The following is a 22,215-nucleotide window of genomic DNA, read 5'->3' on the forward strand; positions in this document are numbered from 1 at the left end:
GAGCCAAAAGATACTTGGAATATGGACGAGACAGGGGTGACCACCATCCAAAAACCTAGCAAAGTTATAGATTAAAAAGGGATTAAACTAGTAGGTGCCATAACCTTAGCAGAGCCTGGAAAATTAGTAACTGTTGCTGTTGCCATTAATGCTCTAGGATAACACATTCCGCTTTTTTCGTATTGCCGAGGGTCCTGTTGGTTGTGCTGGAGCTGGGAATGCTAGTAGATGGATGCGGGATGCAGAATTTTTAATTATAAAAGAATGATTCCCTTAATTAATCTCATGACTTGAACTTCGAATATTTTTTATCGATTGTTTTGTATTATATTTGCAAGTATTATATTTAAAATACAAAAGTTGATATGTGTTATTAATACAAAGTCTTTAAACAAATAATTTGTTGATTTACCATCATAATATTGTATTAATTACCAACCCCTTTGTCTTGTTACTTTCGACCCACGACGTGTTACTTTCGACCTGCTTACGGGGACGAAAGTAACAACTGACGATTTTTTTTTAAATTTACTTTATGAATATAAAACACTACATAATATAATAAATTGAGGTGCTAGTGTAAAGAATATAAACTAAATTTATATATGGTTATATTAATTTAGTGATAACAGTAACACCCAGTCAGAAATCAAGGTACAAGTACAAAGTGTTACTTTTGTACCCGGTCTCCCCTATATTCTGTGCAAAAATAAACTACGTACATTTGTGCGAAGTCTGAAGTACAATACTTTCTAACTACATCTATACTAATCTATACTAATATTATAAAGAGGAAAGGTTTGTATATATGTATGTATGTATGGTTTTTACGCATAAACTACTGGACCGATTTTGATAAAATTTGACATAGATAATCTTTAGACCCTGAGAAAGAACATAGGCTACCTTTGATTACGAAATATGTACCACGGGCGAAGCCGGGGCGGACCGCTAGTCTATAATAATTACAGAATAGCAAAAGTTCGTATGATAGGTACCTTCCAAGACCAACCGCGGGACTAACATAGTTCTTTTTGCGCGGTTTTAACGTAGTTGACCTAATGCTTCTTAAATAATAACATACGGAACCATACAAGGCAAGTATTAGACACAGGCTTCTATTTGCAATAGACCGGTCCGCGTCGTGTGAGAATCCTGCGCGCATCCTGATGACAAATGTATCTATGTAATAAAGTTACGTTTTTTATCTGTAGTACAATGTACTTATGATTGGACTTTAATTAGTGGCTCTTATTTTTGTTCTAAGTGTAAAAAGCCAGTTTAGAATTATTTTTATTAAGCTAAGTATTGCATAATTAGCTTCAGAACTATCGCGGGCCTTGAGCGCGGGGACCGAATCGAGAAATTCCGTATTTTTACATAGACATTAGATATAGTAAAATATATAACATTGTTTTAGAAGTCTTAAGATTGTATGTAAAGGATGCCTATGTAGAGATGTATTGTAGAGCATTCTAATGGTAAAATAAATTTTATAATTTGGTCTAGTCGTTTTGTAGTTAAACCGTAACACACAAAAAATCTAATCTTTTCTCTTTACAAGAAACTTGTATTCAACAAAATATGTGTTATACGAAATACAATTTACCTATAATATTAAATATTTTATTATTAGTAGTATAGAGTACCTACCTATTTGTACAGAGTACTTGCAGGGAACATTTAAAAGTAGTTGGTGTACACGACTCATTTGTATATTTGGTATTTACTGCTTTGTTACAAACAATTCTTATGCTAATTTTCAAACCGTCTGTTCGCCCATTATGTTGACACCTGAGTCACAGTAACCAAATATACAAATAATAAAAATAATAGTTTAAAAAAACTAAAAAACACGCTTTTTATAGAAAACCGAACTAAAAATAGAAAATTTTATCAAATTAGTGTATTGTCCTCAATAAATCTACAAAGTTTGAACGAAATCTGGCCGTTTAAAGTGGGTCAAAATCGCGCCCAAAGAAGTCGGTTACAAACAAACATACAGGTGAAGCTTATATAAAGCGTGTAAAAAGAGGATGGTTCAGGTGAAACTATGGGGAAAAAATGATACTTTTTTTGACTTTGGTTGGCTTAGATCTCAACCAGGATAAAAATGTATAGACTAAAGCAAAAAATAGCTAGATTTCACTAAATTAAAGCTAAAATTTCATTGATTAAAGCATATCAATCTATTACTAACTTAATTTTTATATTTTCGTATTTATAGTAACTAAAGGAAAAAAATAAAACAACGCATATACTGTAATTACTTTATTACATCAAATGCATAGCATTATGATATTTTAAACAATAAATAAATTGGTGTGATATATGATACCTTGTATATAACGATTTAGCTATAACATTAATCCTCATGTTTACGCATTAAATATAGCAAATAAGTAGGTAATTTATTTTTTAGAGATATTAGAAAAAAAATGCATAAAATGTCCCAAGGTTGTTTGAAACACTCCACAATGCTGGTTTTAAGCTATTGCATAGCTCCTATCGCGGGCCTTGAGCGCGGGGACCGAATCCAGAAATTGCGTAACGAAAAACCTCACGCTCCTCAATCCGACGGGCACGGAGGTGTGGCTTAAAGGCATAGCATGCAATAGCTTTACCGCGGCAGTCCCCGAGTGCCACACGTCTTTTTTATTTTTTAATTTGTGTTAAATTAAAAGTAAAGCTTAAAAATTTATTAATAATGTTTTGATTATCTGATAACTGAATCTTGTATTTTTGAGTCATCTAAAATAATATTTTCTAACTTGGCTACGACAAAGCCAAAATGAAGAAAATCGGTTTAAAAAAATATACTCCATGTTAAAATAGTTATCTAAATTAATGATGAAGTGTAGGTATAAATTATCTGTTTTTTTTTTCAGATAATACTAATATTTACTATATTTAACGCGTAAACCTGGACTAATGAATAAAACATATTATTTTGAATAAATCTTTATGAAGTACATATGTTCTATTCACTCTAATAATAATACATTTCAATATATTATGTCAGTTTATACTTATTTTAAGTAAAGAAGGAATGAATAAGAAATGCTTTAGTTGGTTCTTGGAAAAAATATCTTTGGCTAAAGGAAAATTGCAAAATAAATTGTACTTATAGGTGACATTACAACATTAAAATAAAATAAAAAAAAAAGCAAAAGCATGGTTCCCACAGACTATAAACTTGTATAAAAAGATTTCAAATTAATTTTATAATAGCACCAATATTGAAATATTAGCACATCGCGTTTTTTATGCAGGCAATTATTATGCAAGAGTAATTAAACATTATAAACCAGCCAGAATAAAAAGTATTGCATTATTGTGGTATTTAATATCAATTGCAGTAAATATTATATGCATTATGCAAGCATTTTAAAACGATATGGTTAGTTTTAGTAAGTTAACGCGCCGAGTTACAGCGCTAAAAGTTTAGAAAATATACATCATAGATTATTTTAATTTTGAGATAGGTATGTTATACAGATAATTATTTACTATGGTAACACTCCTACGGATTCAGACTGGTTAGCCGACGTTTTAAATGATGTCATGATATAGGAAGACCTGATCTTTATTCTACATTTCCTTAAACATTATCAAAATACATAAAAACGTCCGTCCAGAATTTATTGCAGATCCGTTCACCTTAGGCCATACAAATAAAATTTAAACAAACACATTAAAAGTTAACAATTAATATTAACGAATGTTAAAATTTACAAAACTACAACTTAACTAACAAAATGTCGCTACATTAATTATACAAACATACCTAAATTTATTTGGTCTCATTTTAGTAACGGTAATAAAATAATGTACACTAAATCAATGTTACACGAATAATAATTTTTATTCTGTTGTGAAAAGCGGTTAATTATTATCTGTGGCGCAATATTTTGGCGCGAGTTTGACAGCTGTCACCCAAGGTTACGGCGAAAACACGCGCAAACTTCTGAGTAGTGTTGCCAGAACATTAGCGAGGCATTCAGCGCGTAGAGCCAATTGTCCTTCTAAGGTGGAATTTTTGTCTTGGCCGTGACCTTGGGAGGCTTTTGTGTTGTGCTCATGAATGATTTGTGCCATTTCAGCACCAGCCAGCTCCTTGAAGGCCGCAGTCACATCGTGGACGCGCAGGACAAGATTACGCGTTTGTAGAGGCGCGGAGGTGTGTGTGCCGAGTGCCTGTAAAATAAATTAATTATAATAAAATAAATACGTGTACACATTTATAGTTCAACATTTGTTTTTAGAGACATATTATGCTTTTTAACCAGCTCTTTAAATTTTGATTAAAGCACTGCTTATTGTTTAATTAATTTGCTTAATCTGCTCACTGTTGTTATTATCTTATTAGGATAAAAATCTAATCTATCAGTCATTTATTGTCTTAATATAAGTGTATACAAACAATCAACATTATTTTAGCATGAAAAAGTAACAAACATTCATCACAATCCATACTAACTACTCGAAACTAATCTAATGTCGAGCGATTACCACCGCCCAGACCAAATAATAAGTAATAGTTTATTTATATAAGTATAACATGTCAAAGGAAGAATCAAATATATACCTGAGCAAGATCAGCAAGCCTCCTCAACGGCGCCAAGCAGTCAGCGAGCGCTGATGCTGCAGTGGTGCCGCTGTTCCCGCCCAGAGCTCCTACTAGCGTGCGAGATGTTCCCACTAGGGATACTGCACACGATGTTAGCTCACTACGAGCGCGCTGTTAAAGACAATTATGTTTTAATTAATTCAAGATAAGATAAATTCTGTTTATCATAATGTTGTAATAGATTTTAGTTAGTAAAATATAAATGTAGTTAGAACGTGATGTCTTTATACTTTGTAGTGTTAATTAAAATGTTTAAAAAATATGCTGGGAAGAACACAGTTTTTTTAATTGATAAAGCTCTAAAATTGTCTAATGCCTATGTTAAAATAAAATAAGCTTTTAAAAATGTGTAAGGGATAACAGTGCACGTTATAAATATTAAATAATTAGAACATACCTGAAACTTAACTTCATCTATATCTTCACCACCACCGTGAGCATGCTGATGCGAGCACTTCTGGGCCACCTGGTGCAGCCTCTGCAACAGCCCGTCCACCGCTACTTCAGTCTTACACAAGAGATTCTCTATAGACACGTGTCCGTTGTTCCCAGCTTGGAATTCCGGAAACTTCACCGTCGGAGGCGATGGAGGCGTCGGAATATCATCCACGACTTCATCCTTAAACCGCACGTGGTTCTGACTCTTCGTAGTGGGGCTAGCATTTTCCTTCCTAAAAGACTTTCGTTCGGAAAGAGGAGGACTGAACACTCTCTGATCGCTGCACGGCGCACCGTTCAAGAGGTCAGGCCGGTTGCTGAAACGGCGGTTCATTTGCGGCGAACATAACGACAAAGCCGTCATATCTTTGTTCTTTAATATTGTGTTTTTCGTCTCCGAATTCGAGCGCACGTGACGATTTTGCAGCGTCATTGAACTGTAGGTTTGTGTCGAACGTATACTTGTTTCTTCGTCAGTCAGTCTACTTTCTAATTCGAGATTTCGGTAGGTGTTAAGGTTTCTTTGGAAATGTGGTGAGCCGATGCTCGCGTGGCGTTCCATCCGCACTGGTGACAGTTTCTGTGAAGTTTTCATTCGTAAAACCTCTATACTTGGTACTGGAGGTAAAGGGGGCTTTTTGGGTGGTAACATGATCGGAGGAGGGGGTGAGAGAACTCTGTTTTCTAATCGGGGTGGTACTTGCGGCGGGGTCTGTTGCTGAGTTTCATTTATGTCGCAAACCACTTTATAGTTTAACTTTCTATTATTTAAAGTGCTAAAATGGTTATTTGGTATTTCGACAGCTGTTAATTCGTTGTTTGTACAGGTAAAGGAGTTGGATCTGGGACGAGGTGCGGGAGTAGGGGGTGTTTTAGGCGGTCGTTCGGGAGGCTTTTTAATTTCGTCACTTTTTCGTCGTGGAGGAGGTCGCACTTCACAAACATCAGGCATTGAATCGGAATTATGAAGGTTACCATCAATTTGTTCAGTTTCATCGCTATCTTCATTCTTACTTTTATCTTTACTACAGCATGAAAACATACCTTTTCTCTCCACGGTAGGATATTCTATAACATGTGCGTTTCCGTTGACTTGTTTTTCGCCAGATATACTTTTTCTTTTTCCTTTGGGAGAATCCGATTTTGTTTTGCCTTGACTACTACTTTTATCTTTTAATAGCAGACTATTTCTAGCGTCACTTAAAGTTTTAGCAGTAAACATATTCCTAATCTCACTAACGGTTAGCGCTCCTCTTACTACTTCACCATTAGCTGGTTTTGCATCACTTGTTCCATTTTGTTCATTTTTCTGGTCAATTAGTTCCAGTTGATTTACATATCCATGATCTTTTTCTAAATTAGAGGAGCTTGAAGTTGGTGGCGGAGGAATTATATACGACATAATTTCTTCAGGAGTGAGCTCAATTGCTGGCGTCACTTTAACTGTAGGTGGTTGAATCGTAACATTTGCTAAAAATTCTTCTAATTCATTTGCTTTTGGACTACTATCTGTTTCGTCCACGTTGTTGTCATCTGCAAATGAAGGCGGAACAACTGGTAATATTTGAGGCACTTGTGTGGCGCAGTCTAATTCATCGGGCGTTTGAGGGGGAGGTATTAATGTTAAATCTATAAGCTCAGCGTCGTTGTCTATTGATTCTTGGAAGAAAAATGGTAACTCTGCAGCGTTATCCTCTCTGTTACTTTTTTCTCTAAGCTGCTTTAGGTATTCTTTTAAATTAGGTTCTTTATTGTCATTTGTGTTTGTAGTATCTGGACTCATTAATCCAAAACTAGTTCTAACACTCTTATTAACTGGTTTGTTAAGATGTTTTCGTACAGGACTACTAGTGGGCGTGTATGAAGAATCATTGTCACTTTCAGAGTAAACCATATCATTATTGAGAGCCAATAGAGCATCAGTCAAACCACAGTTATTCAAAATGGCACTAAGACCTTGCGATTGTCTTTTTGTTAAATCGTTAACATTGTCTTTGTTACTTTCAGGTACACTTAATACGCTTAAACCCTGATTAATTGTTTCAGTTAGTAACAATAAAGAATCACTATGCTTAAGTATGCCGGGTGCGTCATCCGCAGCAGACATTTTACTATTGATAGATTCAGTATCGCTTTCAATTTGATCTACACTTGTTTCTTTGCCTACCAGTTCGTCTCTTATTGTACCATTTTCATTGTAAACATCACAGTTTTGAGTCAAGTACTGTTCTGAATTTTCAACCAGCTTTTGCATTTCCGCCACTCTTCTTAATACTGCTTCATTTTTCGCTTCAACCAGCCGCGGATTGTTAGCGCTTTCTAATAGTTCCATGGACAAAACGCTTTGTAGATCAAAGCCCATGCCATCATCTAAGAAACATGTGTCATTGGGATCGAAGAGCCTAAAGCTATCGTTTCGTTTGCATTTCTCGAAGTGTAATTCGGGACCAAAGTTTGATTTATCATATCCTAATAAAGGACTAGAGTTATTGCTATTATTTCTGTTAGCAATATTCGAGTTCATGTTGGTGTCGAGAGATTTTGATTGGTCGGGCGTGGAGTGGTACGGCGGAGGCATTGTGAATATCGCGAAGTGCTTTTTAGAGTTCGACACGGGATCGTCGTAGTACAAATAACTCCATTTTGCTGGGACCACGTTGTGTTGTGATAAATATGGCGGCGCTGGAATAGTATGAACGAGAATTGATTATCATGCACATTGCAAAACAGTTAATGATAAATGAATTCTTAAGTAAATGATTGTTATGGTTGAATAGAAAATATTTACCTATATCTTCTGTCATTGGTTCCCTTTCCTGTTCAACGGGTAAGTCCTTACCAGTTGCAAGTTTGTAGTACCTTGAAAAAATATTATGCATTATTATTTTGTTCACTGTATAATCGAATATCCAAATTAGCTTTCAACATATTTTGTAAAATTAAAATATAGCGCCTGTCCGTCTGTTCGACATTCGTGATAAACTACAAAACTAATGCAATGATGTTGTTTTCACCAATGTATAGCGTGGTTCTCAAGGAAGGTTCCAGTATAGTATATAGTATATATATAAAATTCTCGTGTCACAATGTTAGTCTGCATACTCCTCCGAAACGGGTGGACCGATTCTCATGAAATTTTCTGTACATATCGGGTAAGTCTGAGAATCGGCCAACATCTATTTTTCATATATGTACCACGGGCGAAGCCGGGGCGGACCGCTAGTAGTATATATATGTAGATATTAAATAATATAATTGGTATACTAAATACACTATCTACAGAAGCTCCTTAAACAAATTATTCATTTTATTTGAAACAATTAGATCCGTTATTAATGTTAATAATTATTACGTAATAATATTAATCCGTTAATGACCAAGATGCCATACCCAGCTATAACAAGCGGCATTTCGCCAGCGTCCCTTTCATCCATGAGCAGCGCGAGCACGCGGTCCCGCTGCAGAAAGATGGCGACCTCCGAGCTGCTGCTGCACTCACTCTTCACTCGGATGCTCTCTACCTCTTCGAGAGATGCTATGGATTGTGGCTGAAAGGGAAATTAGGTTTTAAAGATTTTGTTGTAGGTATGTTATTGTTATCCGCCAACCAGCCAGCTTGGCCAGCGTGGTGGATTATGGCCTGTACCCTCAAAGGAGGCCAGTGGGAACGTAAATGGGCTGATGATGATGATGTTATTGTTGACAAATGAGCTGGTATGGCTCCTGTTAGTAAGCGTATAGTGCTTGCACATTTGCAGAGGCATGAGAATTTTTTGCAGGCCTTACGCCTCTACAAATGGAATGCTGATGTGAAAGGTTGAAAGATGCTTAAGCATTTTAAAAGAAAAGAGAAGTTTTTCTGTTGGTTTAGATTAAATACAGAGATGAAACAATCAACAAAGCAAAAAAATGTTGTGTGGTTTTATGAAACCACGGTAAAAGTGAAACTGTTCGAACGGTTCCGAACACTGCTTTGCGTAGCGCATGTCGCGTGTCGGTCGGCTACCGAGTAGGTATACCTACTCGGTAGCCGCGATACACGCGACATGCGCTACACAGACCAAAAAGTTTTAGACGATGTAATAAAAGTTTCACTTTAAAATTATTAAAATCAGTTCAAATTTACACGTCGCACGACGTTATTTTACAAATAATAGATTTTACAATTATTAAAACGTGTTTAAATTTAACTGTTACTGCTTAGGTAATGTGGTGGATAATGATTAAAATTAAAATAAAATAAATACTGACCACAGAATTCCCTCTGCCAACGATCTGGCTCAAGCCAAAGCGCGGTGACACCAACAGAACTCGCTCTGGTCTGCTGCTGCTGAAGCATTTCGCTCCGTAGCTCGGGAGACCACCCACTATGTCCAAATAGTGGAGTTTTGCCTGCAATTGTGATTTCATATTAAGTAAAAGCAATTTACGGAGATAGTTTACTTTTTATGTTACATAATATTAGAAGTGAAAACTTTTGACTCGTGTTTTTATCTTTTTTACTATGGACTAAACTAAGTATAAGTTATCTTTTAAACGAGAATGCAAGCACTGAGAATTATTTTATACGTAAGTACTAAACTTTTTATTCATGAAGTAGGATTTTAAAATATCCACAGGCGTCTATTTTTCCGGTTTCATATTTAACAGGCGTAATCTTTATTTCTATATTCAATTGTTTCTTAACGTTAGTTTTGTACAGTTTATTAGATAGCTAATTGTGCGGATATAAACTTATCCATATTTACCTGTAACTGCGTAAGTTGCCGCTGACTGCCCGTCATCTGCGCATTGAGTTTCAGAAAGTGCGCCACAAGACGTCGCAGCTCCTTCCTCTTCATGCTTTCTAGAAGACTGCTCGGAACGAACCGCTCTAGACCGAATTCTCGTCTGAAATAAATTGAAACAAACTTTAAGTCGCGTTTTCATTTAGACTTCTTTCAGTGCATTTTCCCGTCGTAATAATGTAGCATTTAGACCGATTCATAAAACTCTCTACATTCAAATGTTTTTGAAGTGAAAACTTCTTTATAAAATCATAAACTCGCGTCAGGACACGTGGCCTGATCGAAAAAGCGTAAGACGGATACCATTCCAAAATATCAAACATGCTGAACGTTAATAATCAAGTTTTCACTTCTGCCGGCACTCCCGGAGTGCAACCCGTCTTTTTTTTTCATTTATATGAAGAATCTTGCCACTTTTATAGTACTAGCTGGAGTCTGCAGCTTTTTTCATTTCCATCCTTAATTCTACTCATACAGACTGCAGTTATTATATTTTTATCTACTTACTCAACAGCCTTAACAGTCAATTTCGCTGGCGACATATTATGCGCAAGCGCATGCTGATGTATGTGCAGTGCTGCCAACCGCAGCGCGACTTCTGGCTGCAGTTCTGGGGCGAAGCGGTCCTGGGCGACATCGTTACAGCACTGCATGTACAGGTAGTCGAGCGCTGCGAGGTCCGTCTGCGCGAGGTCGGCTGCGGAACTCGGCATGAAGACAATGCGGTAGAGACAGCGCATCTTGTGCGAGCCGGGGCGGGAGGCGATCTGGAAATTTTTCAAGCTTTTAAAGCTACTTCACAACTACTTTTCGATGTGCGTATGTATGTAAAATCTAAATATCTATAGTCTGTAAATATTTTGCTTCTATGCCTTTGGATAGAAGTCAGAAGATCACTACTAAATTACAGTAAAATGCTACTGGTGAAGCGAACAGGAGAAATCATATAAAAATATTCCTTTTTGAAATGTGGGTACATACATCTAAGGAAGTTTCATCTAATAAATAATATAACTTTCTACTCACTCTAGCTAAAGACTCCTTAGGATCCAGTAATGTCAACTTATTCCGTCTCAAGCTCTTTACATGCTCCACCACAAGGCTGAAATGCTCCTCCGCGGTAATGCAGAGCTTATCCTTCAAACTGGTGACCACATCAGCGACGGTGGTGGTTGCGTCGTACTTGAAGGATTTGGTTTGACCGTTTTCCAGGAACACTTTGAGGACATTCGCCATAGGTGGCAGGCAGAGGTCGCCGAGAGAGAATGCTGATGGCTGGAATGAAAAAAATTGACTTTAGAATCCATACTAATATTATAAAAGCGAAAGTAACTCTGTCTGTCTGTCTGTTACTCAATCACGCCTTAACTACTGAACCAATTTGCATAAAAAGAAGATAGAAATTTGGTATAGAGATATTTTGATACCCGAGAAAGGACATAGGATAGGTTTTATCCCGGAAATCCCACGGGAACGGGGACTATGCGGGTTTTTTCTTTGACTGCGCGAGCGAAGCCGAGGGCGGAAGGCTAGTATATAATACAAACGAGTTAAATTATTTGGCTTGGTTTATGTTAGGTACCTATTAAACTTGCTTGACTATACAGGACGAAATTATTTCGCTTGCATTTTTATTTAATAAACAATAAGTGATGATTTACATAGAATAACAAATATTTCACACACAAATTAAACTTTATGTATTGCCACTGAATTTTTTGTTTAATTAATTTTCCGCTCGGCTTATTTCTGTCCTACTACAAAGTCATATCATGAAGTTCATCAAGCAAATTTCGATTAATAGTTTCAGACAAATAAAAGCATCATATAACAAACATACCGGATACATAGGAGCGCCATTCAGTTGCACAGAGTCCGCGAACCGAACCCTTGGAGGCCTGGCTCGTAACCTTGCACGTTTAGCAGCAGACAGGAACGCGGACCTCCTCGCCGGGTTGCCGCTCCTCGCTGGCTGGCAGACGCGTAACGTGACCTTGTCGGAACATGCTCGTACTGCGGAGATGACATGCTCTCTAGCGGCTAGGCTCACGTCTTCTCCATTGACACACAGGATCTGGTCGCCGGGTTCGAGCTGGGAATTGTAAATTATGATTCATGATAAATGATAAATTAGAAGGAAGGCTATAATTGTTTACTTTATTTGGAAGAGATTTCTCGCATTATGAGTTACGTGGTTCTCTATGTTTTCTATAACGAGGATGTCAAAAGCCACATAAATTTCAAATATTATGTTCTTCAGGCGAATCTTATTTACATTAAATAATATTTAAATATGCTCACAACATGTATATTTATTTAAACAACACTGTACTGCTCATATTTTATGAGTTACATCACAATAAAAGTTATTGTTTCAGTTTTTATTGTAAAAGGTCTGCAGACTGAAGGAAAGCTTTTTATGGACTTCCATTTTAAGTTTTTTTTTTGCCACTTGACTGATTTAATTTATGTTATAATAACACAACCGACATAACTTCCATGTACATATTAGATACACATTCGTAGGCGAAAGACGCGGGTTCGAATCCCGCCTCATGATTCTCATTTATAATAATACTAAAACTAAATATCAAATTTATGATAACTTTTTCAAAATGATCAAAAACTCATTATAATTAAATTCTCCGGCTCCTAAGTACCGACTATGACATACAAAGTTTCCAATTGCAAAGTTTAAAGCATTTTGTACGTGCTTTCAAAGTTTTTAATCTGACTTTGTTCTCTGCAGTTTCGTCCAATATGCTTATTATTCAGGGACATGCTACAATTTAAACGGTGAATAACAACAGAAGCATATATTTAGTGTCAACATAACGATTCTAAGAAATATAGTCTAATTTATATGACTTATATATTATACTATGATACTACATGCTTATTACAATCTTAAGTTACTTACATATAGACTACAGACCCATGTTGAAAAAATTATGGGTCATTTGAAGCACCAGGTGACCTATCTAAAACGATATAAGAGCATAAAATAATAAGATTCAGCACTATGCCGTCACTTGTAAGCTGTCCACCTGAGTGCAGATGAGAATTCGAAAGTACAGGTAGAGATTTTTCCCCCTTGTTTCCATGATTTTTGTACGGCGTTGCGGAATAATGGATTACAATCATTATTGAAATAGTATGACACAGATGCCGTACAAAAATGGTGGTCCACAAATCCCATACTAGGGTACAGATCGTTCCGTGTGTGAAAATTGTCCTGAAATATTTGTCCTGAATACATCCGTTCATCAAACAGACATTTTAGATGAAGAATGCTACAAGACTTTACCTTCCCAACACTAGGCGAGTGGTCGGTCACAAATCTGACTAGCACAGGCCGCTCCGACCCAGCCACAAACCCGAAGCCCAGCTCTGGATCCCGCTCGAGCACCACATCACGAGGCGCTGGCGGTGTCTCGTGGGATGTGCTCTCTGGAGCCACGTAGGTGGTTGTTTTGTTGACGTGGCTGGAATTTTGGAAAGGATTTCTTTGAGAGGAATTAAATGAACAGTAAGAATGTACTGAGAATGATGTATTATCTACTCGTGTTCGTCTTGTTCATTCACCCTAAGGTACTAATGGCTATACTATTTGCAAATTATACCAGATGCAAATAAAACTTTCGGTGTAAATGAAGATAATAACAATTACCGTTGCTATTTTACGAGACGTTGAAGATAGGTTAACCGATATTTTTTAAACGTATCTTTATTTTAGTTTTTAAATGGCTCTTGTACACTCACTTGATATAATACGGTTTGCCCCTGCTGTCCAAGGCCTGTTCCCATCCATACGGAAGCTCCTCATCATGGCTACTGGGTTCTCTGCAGCACCAGCTCTCCACTGGTGGTAGCCAGCTTGCTGTTCGCGTGATGTGACTGAAAAGATCACAGGAAAACATTAAAATCTATACAATATTTATAAAAAAGAAAGTCGTGGTTGTTACACTATCTGTAAATCATGAACAGCTGAACGGTTTTTAATCGTTTTGCTTTTGATAGAATTATAGGTATCCGTTTCGATTAGGAAATTGAAAAACAATCGAAGTCTTCTTTGTATTATAATCAGTAATAAATATTTTTATCGTTGACATTTTTCAATAAGGACATAAACAACTGTTTCATTTGATCGTTAAATATTACTTTCTATAAAAAATGTTGTGTGGTTTTATGAAACCACGGTAAAAGTGAAACTGTTCAAACGGTTCCGAACACTGCTTTGTGTAGCGCATGTCGCGTGTCGGTCGGCTGCCGATGCGATACACGCGACATGCGCTACACAGACCAAAAAGTTTGAGACGATGTAATAAAAGTTTCACTTTAATAAACGCACAAACTTTTTATAAAAACGCACAAAACTTGCAGTTAACTGCAAAGGTAATTATTAAAAAAAGTTTCTTATAATACAACATTATAATAAACATATAATAATACAACGTAAAATCCAACACGCTCATAAAATTTAATTTTGATTCTCAGCTTAGTGCAAGGCAATATGGCTTCAGAGGTCATAACGAACTTTTAAATATAATGTCTTCTTACATCTGGACTTGAGTTTCATTATTATAAAAGCTTCTTTAATTTATTTTAGACATATTTAATATTTATGGAGTATTGTGTGTTGTTTGATCGATATTATTACTATGATTATTGATTGACGGCGTATTATTTAGAAATGAGCTTCGGTTCGTGCTGTTGTCCGCTAGAATAAATGTAGACTGTATTTTAATATTCTATACCAGCTATTTCGTAGGTAGTTAGGTCGGTAGTTTATACGTAAGGTAGTTCAACAAAAATATTTCGACTATCATCCGTTAAATAGATATCTAATGTAATACAATTCCTCATAAAATTTTTTTAATAAGGTATTAAAAACTTGAGCAAAAAAGATAATAGTAAAGTGCGTCACACACGGTGAAGATACTATAATATTTTATCTTAAGATACTGTAACATTTTATATTACAGTATCTTAAGGTATCCGGTATCAGCGTTCTGACCATCATTTTTCTTTTTGTCATTGCGTACTAAGACCCCTGTAGAACCGCCATCCTGTTACAAATGACCCACAAAATTTCGGGTAAGGCTTTTGCTCTACTTACGAGCTAGAGCTAGATTCGTACATTTTTTTTTAATTTTTTATACAAATCAATAGTCTGTATACCGCTGTAAACTAATTCATTTTATTCCTAGCTGCTATGTCTTAATTATAATGATTAATGACAAGGCTACACATGAAATAGAACGCTGGGAACATAAGTTCCATCCAAAAGAATACACAAGCAAGTTCAGTCTAACATATTACAGGCACATTCATTTCTTTCCCATAAACTACTTACAAAAAATCGATAAATGTAATTTACCCTTTACCCTTCAACTGATAGACCGTACCTTATTACAATAAATGATGTATGTATATCTTAAACAGCACACAATAACATTATTTGCAGGAACAATTGAAACACAATTGAATACAAGGTAAATTGATCAGGAGGGTCTTTGGAATACGTGAAGATTTTCTAAATAGAAAATGGAGGGAATATGCTCGAATAAAATGGTTTGTTTCAATTGGTGCAAACGATTTAAGGTTAGACGTAGTTAGGTATGTTTTGCGTGAAATGTGATTTTATTTTTTTTTATTTTATCCGTCTGAAAATATGAAATTAACGTTTAAATTGGAAATAAAGCTGTAAAAGACTTATTATGTGGGTGTGTAAGCCACACTGTTTGTTATTTCTATAACAATTAGATGCATTCTACGTAAAGTATTATAACGTAGAGCCAGAAAGCGTCAGAAAGCTTTTCAGAACAAAAACATTACGCCATTTTTTTATTAAGTATGTTATCTTCATAACAATATAAATAAATGTTTTTATTGTAAAATTTCATATCTTTTGAATTCTAGAAATTGACTTCCAACGGAATAGTTAGGTATCTACATGTTAGTAGAAATTACAATTAAGATGCAATATTTCAATCGAATATCTTTTCAAATCATTTATGCGAGCTTTCAACTGAAATCTTCGTTCAACAAACTAGCGATGAGCAATCTTACCATAAAGTTTTCAAGATAGGAAAGCACCAATTACTTACATCGCTAGAAAGACTTCTCGATTCGATCTCTCTGATGTTGTTAAATTAAATCCTGCCTTTTCAATTGCTTTAGAAGAGGCTTTTATTTTAAGATAGCGAATTTATCGGTTCATTTGTTTTGCGTGGCTTTTTGCCATAGTGTATTTAGAAGTTGGTAAGGTTACTTAAATGAAGTGTCGTGAAACACTTGATTTTACACTATAGATTTTATTGAAAATTGCACTTTGTCTAAAAAAATATTAACTGAATTTAGAAATATAGGGTCAATAATTAGATGATGAGAAGATATTATAGTTAAATGAAAATTTATACTTAAGTTCGATCCGCATTGGAAACTTCCAAAAAACATATCGGCTCAAATACTAAAAACTACGAGTATTTTGCCGAAAAATGTGGAAAGCGCGAATCAAGCGCGAATTTACCCGCAAATGACACTAAAAAGTTCAGCGATTTCTTAAAATTCATAGCATAGTATATCCTTACTTAATATACATAATATATCAGGATATCGATTAGTTAAATATGAAATTCAATATAAGATAAGAGTAGTGGAGCATACAGTTTAGCCTTTAACAAAGTTAGTGCAGTAACCGGGCAACTTTGTGTGCATAATTTAATCGCTTGATCTATCGACGATCGGGAACTGAAGCAAAAATATATACATAAGTATTATATCTATGGAATAATATTAGTATATGGAATATGGTAGTATATAGAGGCTATGAATGTGTTTATTATATAATAAATGTTTCTTTCTTTTATTCTTTCTATTGCTATCGTTTGGTCGTTAGTCGTGTGATAAACATATTCAAATTTCAATCAAGTTTACGGAACAATTTTTTTGTTAATGTACCTAAACAAAACCATGACATGCTGCGGTAAGCAAAAATTTTTTGCCATTTTTGGAAACGTCTGTTAAAAGCGTGTGTACAGAGCATGTACAGAGGGATGCTACGCTGCAAGCCTGACACTAAAAACTCTAAAAAGATACAAACATGAACTCGAAAACATAAAGCTCTATCTGTCGCAATTTTGTATACAATTAAAAACGAATTATTACTTCCTTACTACGTCTTCTTATAACTTATATCATATATGGTCATAAAATCTAATAGTTTATACCATCTAATAAATTTTTTAACAATTTAAAACCAATGCCAATTCCTTCTCATGTATCTTAAAGCATAGTTATACCACAGACTAATAATAATACTACGTACTACGTATGTTATACTCAAACTCAAACTGTTATATTATCACAGTAATACTTTTTGCCGTCTAATTACTTCTAATATATGATATTACATGTATTTTGTAAAATTATATTGTAAAACTGACATGATTAAAAAGAGCAACTACTTATGGAGTTTCTTGCCGGTTCTTCTCCGTAGATACTGCTTTCTGTATCGGTGGTAAATGTTAAAATATGTAATGACGTTTCAAAAGTGTTTCTAGAAGAAGTCTAATTGAATAAATAAATGTTTGGGTTTGAGTTTGAGATTACTATCGTTATAACGGAGAATTAAAATGCAGTGGTTACAGAGCACTAATCAACCACAAAACAGGAATAAACCGTGAGCTCTTATAGCAGTATTATATCCAGTGTAGGAAAGGGATAGCGCTATACGACCTATAGCGCTGTCCCTTTCCCACATTGGAAATAATACTGCTTTAACAGCATGGTACGGGGGCAGGCTGGGCTATTGTCCGGAACTGCCTTTGTTTCCCGGATAAAACGTTACCTATGGATAATACCCGGTAAATTATTTTTGAGGGAGTGAACTGGTTTTGTTATTATTTAGTGCGGTTTGAAGCTATTTTTAAATGTTTGTTGTTTGTGAATTATAAATCTAATATGATAAAAATATATAATATATTATATTGATTATAATTGGGATGAGAGATAGTTTGAATTGAAAGCCAAAAAATATTATGGCAATTCCAAGTGCCCGCAAGAAAAGTTACAGGAAGACTGTATCTTGCTAATGATAATATGCTCTCTATCAGTTCGCTACTTTGAATCACCCAAAAAGACTGAGCTAATTTTGATGAAGCATATCAATCATAGTAGCTACCCTACACTGTAATTATTTATAATTAAACACACATAATTACCTCATAGCAAGTGACGGGGGCGTTCAACTAGTTAATCCATACTAATATTATAAATGCGAAAGTAACTCCGTCTGTCTGTCTGTTACTCAATCACACCTTAACTACTGAACCAATTTGCATGAAATTTGGTATAAAGATATTTTGATACCCGTGAAAGGACATAGGACAGGTTTTATCCCGGAAATCCCACGGGAACGGGAACTATGCGGGTTTTTCTTTGACTGCGTGGGCGATGCCGCGGGTGGAAAGCTAGTTTTATATAATTCTAGTAATATGACACAAAATATTAAGGTCATTGTTTACGCATAAAAGGAAAAGTTCCTTTATGTAGACCACTGGGTAATATTTTGTGTTATGAGCGCTTGCGAAGTTTCAGGTTATTTCGTAATTTATAGGTATTACATACTCGATGTAAGAAAAGTTATTTAATATTGACTACGTATAGTTTAATATACATTCTATTCACGTAACTAGGTACTGCTAGTAGGTACATTTAACTCTGTATCTATTGAACTATTGAATCCGATTTTCAATACAAATACTAGATATTGTGTAACAAGAATTGTTTTGATACAAACTTTTTAAATGAAAAATAACAAAATTATGTACCTAAGTTTGAAGTATAGATGGAGCTGTGGTTGGAGCATTACTCTATTTTACCCGTATTTAGTGTATTATGTAGGTACATACTGTATAGGTACGTAATGTATAATGGCTCTTTCTAATCCATATACTCAAATGGAATAATAAGCAATTACTGTATTTCATTAATGAATACTTAAGAGTTTAGGATATCTCAAAACTGTGTCTCAAATTATGAGTCGTGCAGGTGTTTGACATTTTCCAATAAATATAACGGAAGTGTTAACATTTAGTTAGCTTAATTAAAACATATACTACCTACTTAATATGAACATAAATATGTACAATACATTAAAACTTAAGCCAATTATTAAAGGGTGTTAAATGTTTAGGTACTTCTTAATATAAATACCTATTCTGTACATTTTCTCCTGCGATTTTAACTACAACCAGTTATTATTTAATATCCCATGTACATGAAAACCTCGTGTAAATGTTATCAACATCGGATATACTTAGCACATCCGCTGAGCGCAGCCGAACGGAACGACTCACTCCATTTAACTCGATAACCTTTGGTCATCTAGCTTATATTATAGAATATAGATGTTTAACTAGGTAGGTTTAGGATTAATAAAATAAAATAAATATAGTAATTTTTCTAATAACATTTAGTAGAAATGAAGTAAAAAGCATCATACTTGTTATGTTCTTTTAAATCTATATTTCTCAACTGAAAAACTTAGATCGAAAATTCAGGCAATCATTACACCCACTAATGATAATAACTACAACTTTTATTTTACTCATTCATACGAGAAACTTAGAACAGAACGCGTAGGTAATTAACTTTTGTAATTTCAGGTGAAGGGTGTTAAATAAAAATGAGTTCTTCTTTTTATAAACAGTTTACTTTATCTGTTTTAACTTTTAATAAGCAAAAAACGAGATCTATTTTACAAACCATCCATACTAATATTATAAATGCGAAAGTAACTCTGTCTGTCTGTCTGTTACTCAATCACGCCTTAACTAATGAACCAATTTTTATGAAATTCGGTATAGAGATATTTTGATACCTGAGAAAGGACATAGGATAGGTTTTATCCCGGAAATCCTACGGGAACGGGTTTTTCTTTGAAAACGCGGGCGAAGCCGCGGGCGGAAAGCTAGTCTCCTATAAAATAAAGCAAACGCGCCCTAAAACTACCCAATTTCTTAACATAGCAAATAAACTTAAAAGAAACTTTCAATTTGCCCCGAGGCCGTGGTCTGAAAAATAAATCTTACATTCACGCATTCCCGATTTACTGTTGATTCGGGTCGGATCGTGAATGTACCTAATGGTTGATACCTTTTTAAAGACGGCAAAAGTTTATATTTGTTTGCCATTCACTTTGTCGCTTTATTTCATTCGGTGTTGAGATTTCTCGCTTACTTTTACCCAATTATTTTTAGCGGGAATAAAGATTCAAGAGCCAAGTTTGAGAGTTTTCCCGCCTTGCTGTGTATACTCTGTGGTATCTATCGAGATAATCAAAGAGTTTTAAAAGATGAATGCTATGTTGCTTACTGTCTCGTTTTAAAAACAGAATCTTTTATTTGTTTCTTCCGTTTCTATTCATATATTCATTCATATATAGATTTTTAAATAATCTAATAACCCAACGCCATAATCTAACCACTCTCACATATTGCTAAATAGTTATGCTACTATTATTAATTCATATTACAATAATTTGAACAAACTCCGTGTTCGTAATAAATTGTATTTTCAGATTCAATAGTATTTCTATTTTCTGAGGAAGATTAGCTATAGGCATCTACCTATTGAACAATACAATTTAGTCCGAAATATTATAATGATCGAACTAACCGATCCAAATTGCAAGTAATGAGGGAAATTAGTATGAACACGGGATTTCCATTACATAGTACGAATGCGGTAATCAAATCAATGTTCGTCGAATGTCATAGATAGGGTATAGGTAAGTACATAGCTGGGATTAGTAATCTATGTTGATAATAGAAGATATTATAGTATACGTGCATGGTATTATTGGTATATCTGCATGGGAATTAGGACCGGGCATTGTGTATCCGGCTCGAAGGACCATGACCGCCTCCTTGGTACAGTGGTTGACGCGTGAGCGTAGCACCGAGGGGTCCTGGGTTCGATTCCGGAGACGAAGAAAAAAAATGTCTCGGACTGATAGGACACTGAAGACTGATCACCTACTTTTCCATAAAGAAAATCGATCAGTGAAAGAGATGTATAATGCATCTGCCCCTTACCCCACTAGGGGACATGGGACTTCACTTTTATTGTTTATATGAATGTTATGTATGTTGATCACAAAATTTGAACATAAAATATATCTACAGCTTATAGCGCTGTATATTATGTAGGTATTTAACGCATAATCAGAATTTAAGTAACAAATACTGTATAAACTAACACACTTTCTATTTTCCAAAAAAATGTTTTCTAAAAGTTATTAGTAGTAACAGTTAATTTGGGCAAGCCATGTAGAAGTATCAAATTTATCATTAAATCTTACATCAGTACTTTTGCAAAAACTACTATGCAAATTTAACAATATAACAGTAATTTAAAAAACTCATTGCAATTAACCTTTAATTTAATACAACGAATGACATTAATACATCACAAATCGCGAAAATCAAAATGGCAGCCATGTTGACGAAATTGCCGCCATTCACGCCCCAACCAAATATTTCATTACACCTTTGATGGCAGTTAATGGACGTCCATTATAACTACAGATAATGAATGGTAAACTTTATCAAATTACAGGAGCAGGTGAATAGTGACATCTATAAAGATTGCATGAGTTTTATAGATATTAAAATAAATAAGTCACTACATAGTATAAAACAGTCGTTTTCTCTGTCCCTATGTCCCTATATATGCTTAAATCTTTAAAACTACGTAACGGATTTTGATGCGGTTTTTTTAATAGATAGAGTGATTCAAGAGGAAGGTAGGTATATATTAGGATTCAGACCACTAACCAACTATCTGAGCGAAGCCGCGGGCGGAAAGCTAGTTTTATATAAAGAGAAACGGATTTTTTTCAAAGGGAATGTCTTTTTCTTTCTCACAAATTACAGTGATTCCTTCTTAAAGGTTATAAAACGCGAAATATGTGTAGGTGAGATACAATGTATATAACCATTCTGTCTGATATAATATCTGTATGTTTGTTTGTTAATATTGTAGCATCAATTACTAGTAGGTATACCTAAGGATCTTATCCAAAGCACAAAATATGGTTGAGGTGAAACTTCTTTGGCAAATTTCAAAGATACCATAATCGTCGCCATACCCCATGATGTGACGGTATAACCATGACGCGATCATGAAATTTTACTCTCATAGCGCCTAAAGAAGTTCCACTTCAAATAATAATAGTTTAAAAAAACTAAAAAACACGCTTTTAGTTCGGTTTTCTATAAAACGCGTATTTTTTTTTTAACTATTATTTATTTTATCAAGTTAGTGTATTGTCATCGGTCCTCAATAAATCTA

The 22,215-nt window shown here is 34.9% G+C and overlaps 1 protein-coding gene across 1 annotated transcript in view; it reads right to left on the reverse strand.

Annotated features, from left to right (window-relative positions):
* Positions 1–2,892: 2,892 nt before the first annotated feature.
* The window catches only part of LOC149902677 (uncharacterized), a 135,880-nt gene continuing 116,557 nt past the window's right edge, over positions 2,893–22,215 (reverse strand). Inside the window, exons 3-14 of the mRNA XM_090109639.1 lie at positions 13,618–13,752; positions 13,163–13,340; positions 11,696–11,947; positions 10,882–11,130; positions 10,363–10,622; positions 9,817–9,958; positions 9,320–9,460; positions 8,459–8,616; positions 7,857–7,927; positions 5,028–7,750; positions 4,589–4,741; positions 2,893–4,197 (exon numbers count right to left, since the gene is read on the reverse strand). Coding sequence (XP_089965765.1) covers positions 3,943–4,197; positions 4,589–4,741; positions 5,028–7,750; positions 7,857–7,927; positions 8,459–8,616; positions 9,320–9,460; positions 9,817–9,958; positions 10,363–10,622; positions 10,882–11,130; positions 11,696–11,947; positions 13,163–13,340; positions 13,618–13,752 — 4,717 coding nt within the window. The 3' untranslated portion in view covers positions 2,893–3,942. The remainder of the gene's footprint in view (positions 4,198–4,588; positions 4,742–5,027; positions 7,751–7,856; positions 7,928–8,458; positions 8,617–9,319; positions 9,461–9,816; positions 9,959–10,362; positions 10,623–10,881; positions 11,131–11,695; positions 11,948–13,162; positions 13,341–13,617; positions 13,753–22,215) is intronic.

The sequence above is a fragment of the Colias eurytheme genome, chromosome 14 (genome assembly GCF_061535395.1).
Source record: "Colias eurytheme isolate Ceu_HAF_F1 chromosome 14, ilColEury1 Martin Lab GWU primary, whole genome shotgun sequence".
Taxonomy (NCBI): Eukaryota; Metazoa; Arthropoda; class Insecta; order Lepidoptera; family Pieridae; genus Colias; species Colias eurytheme.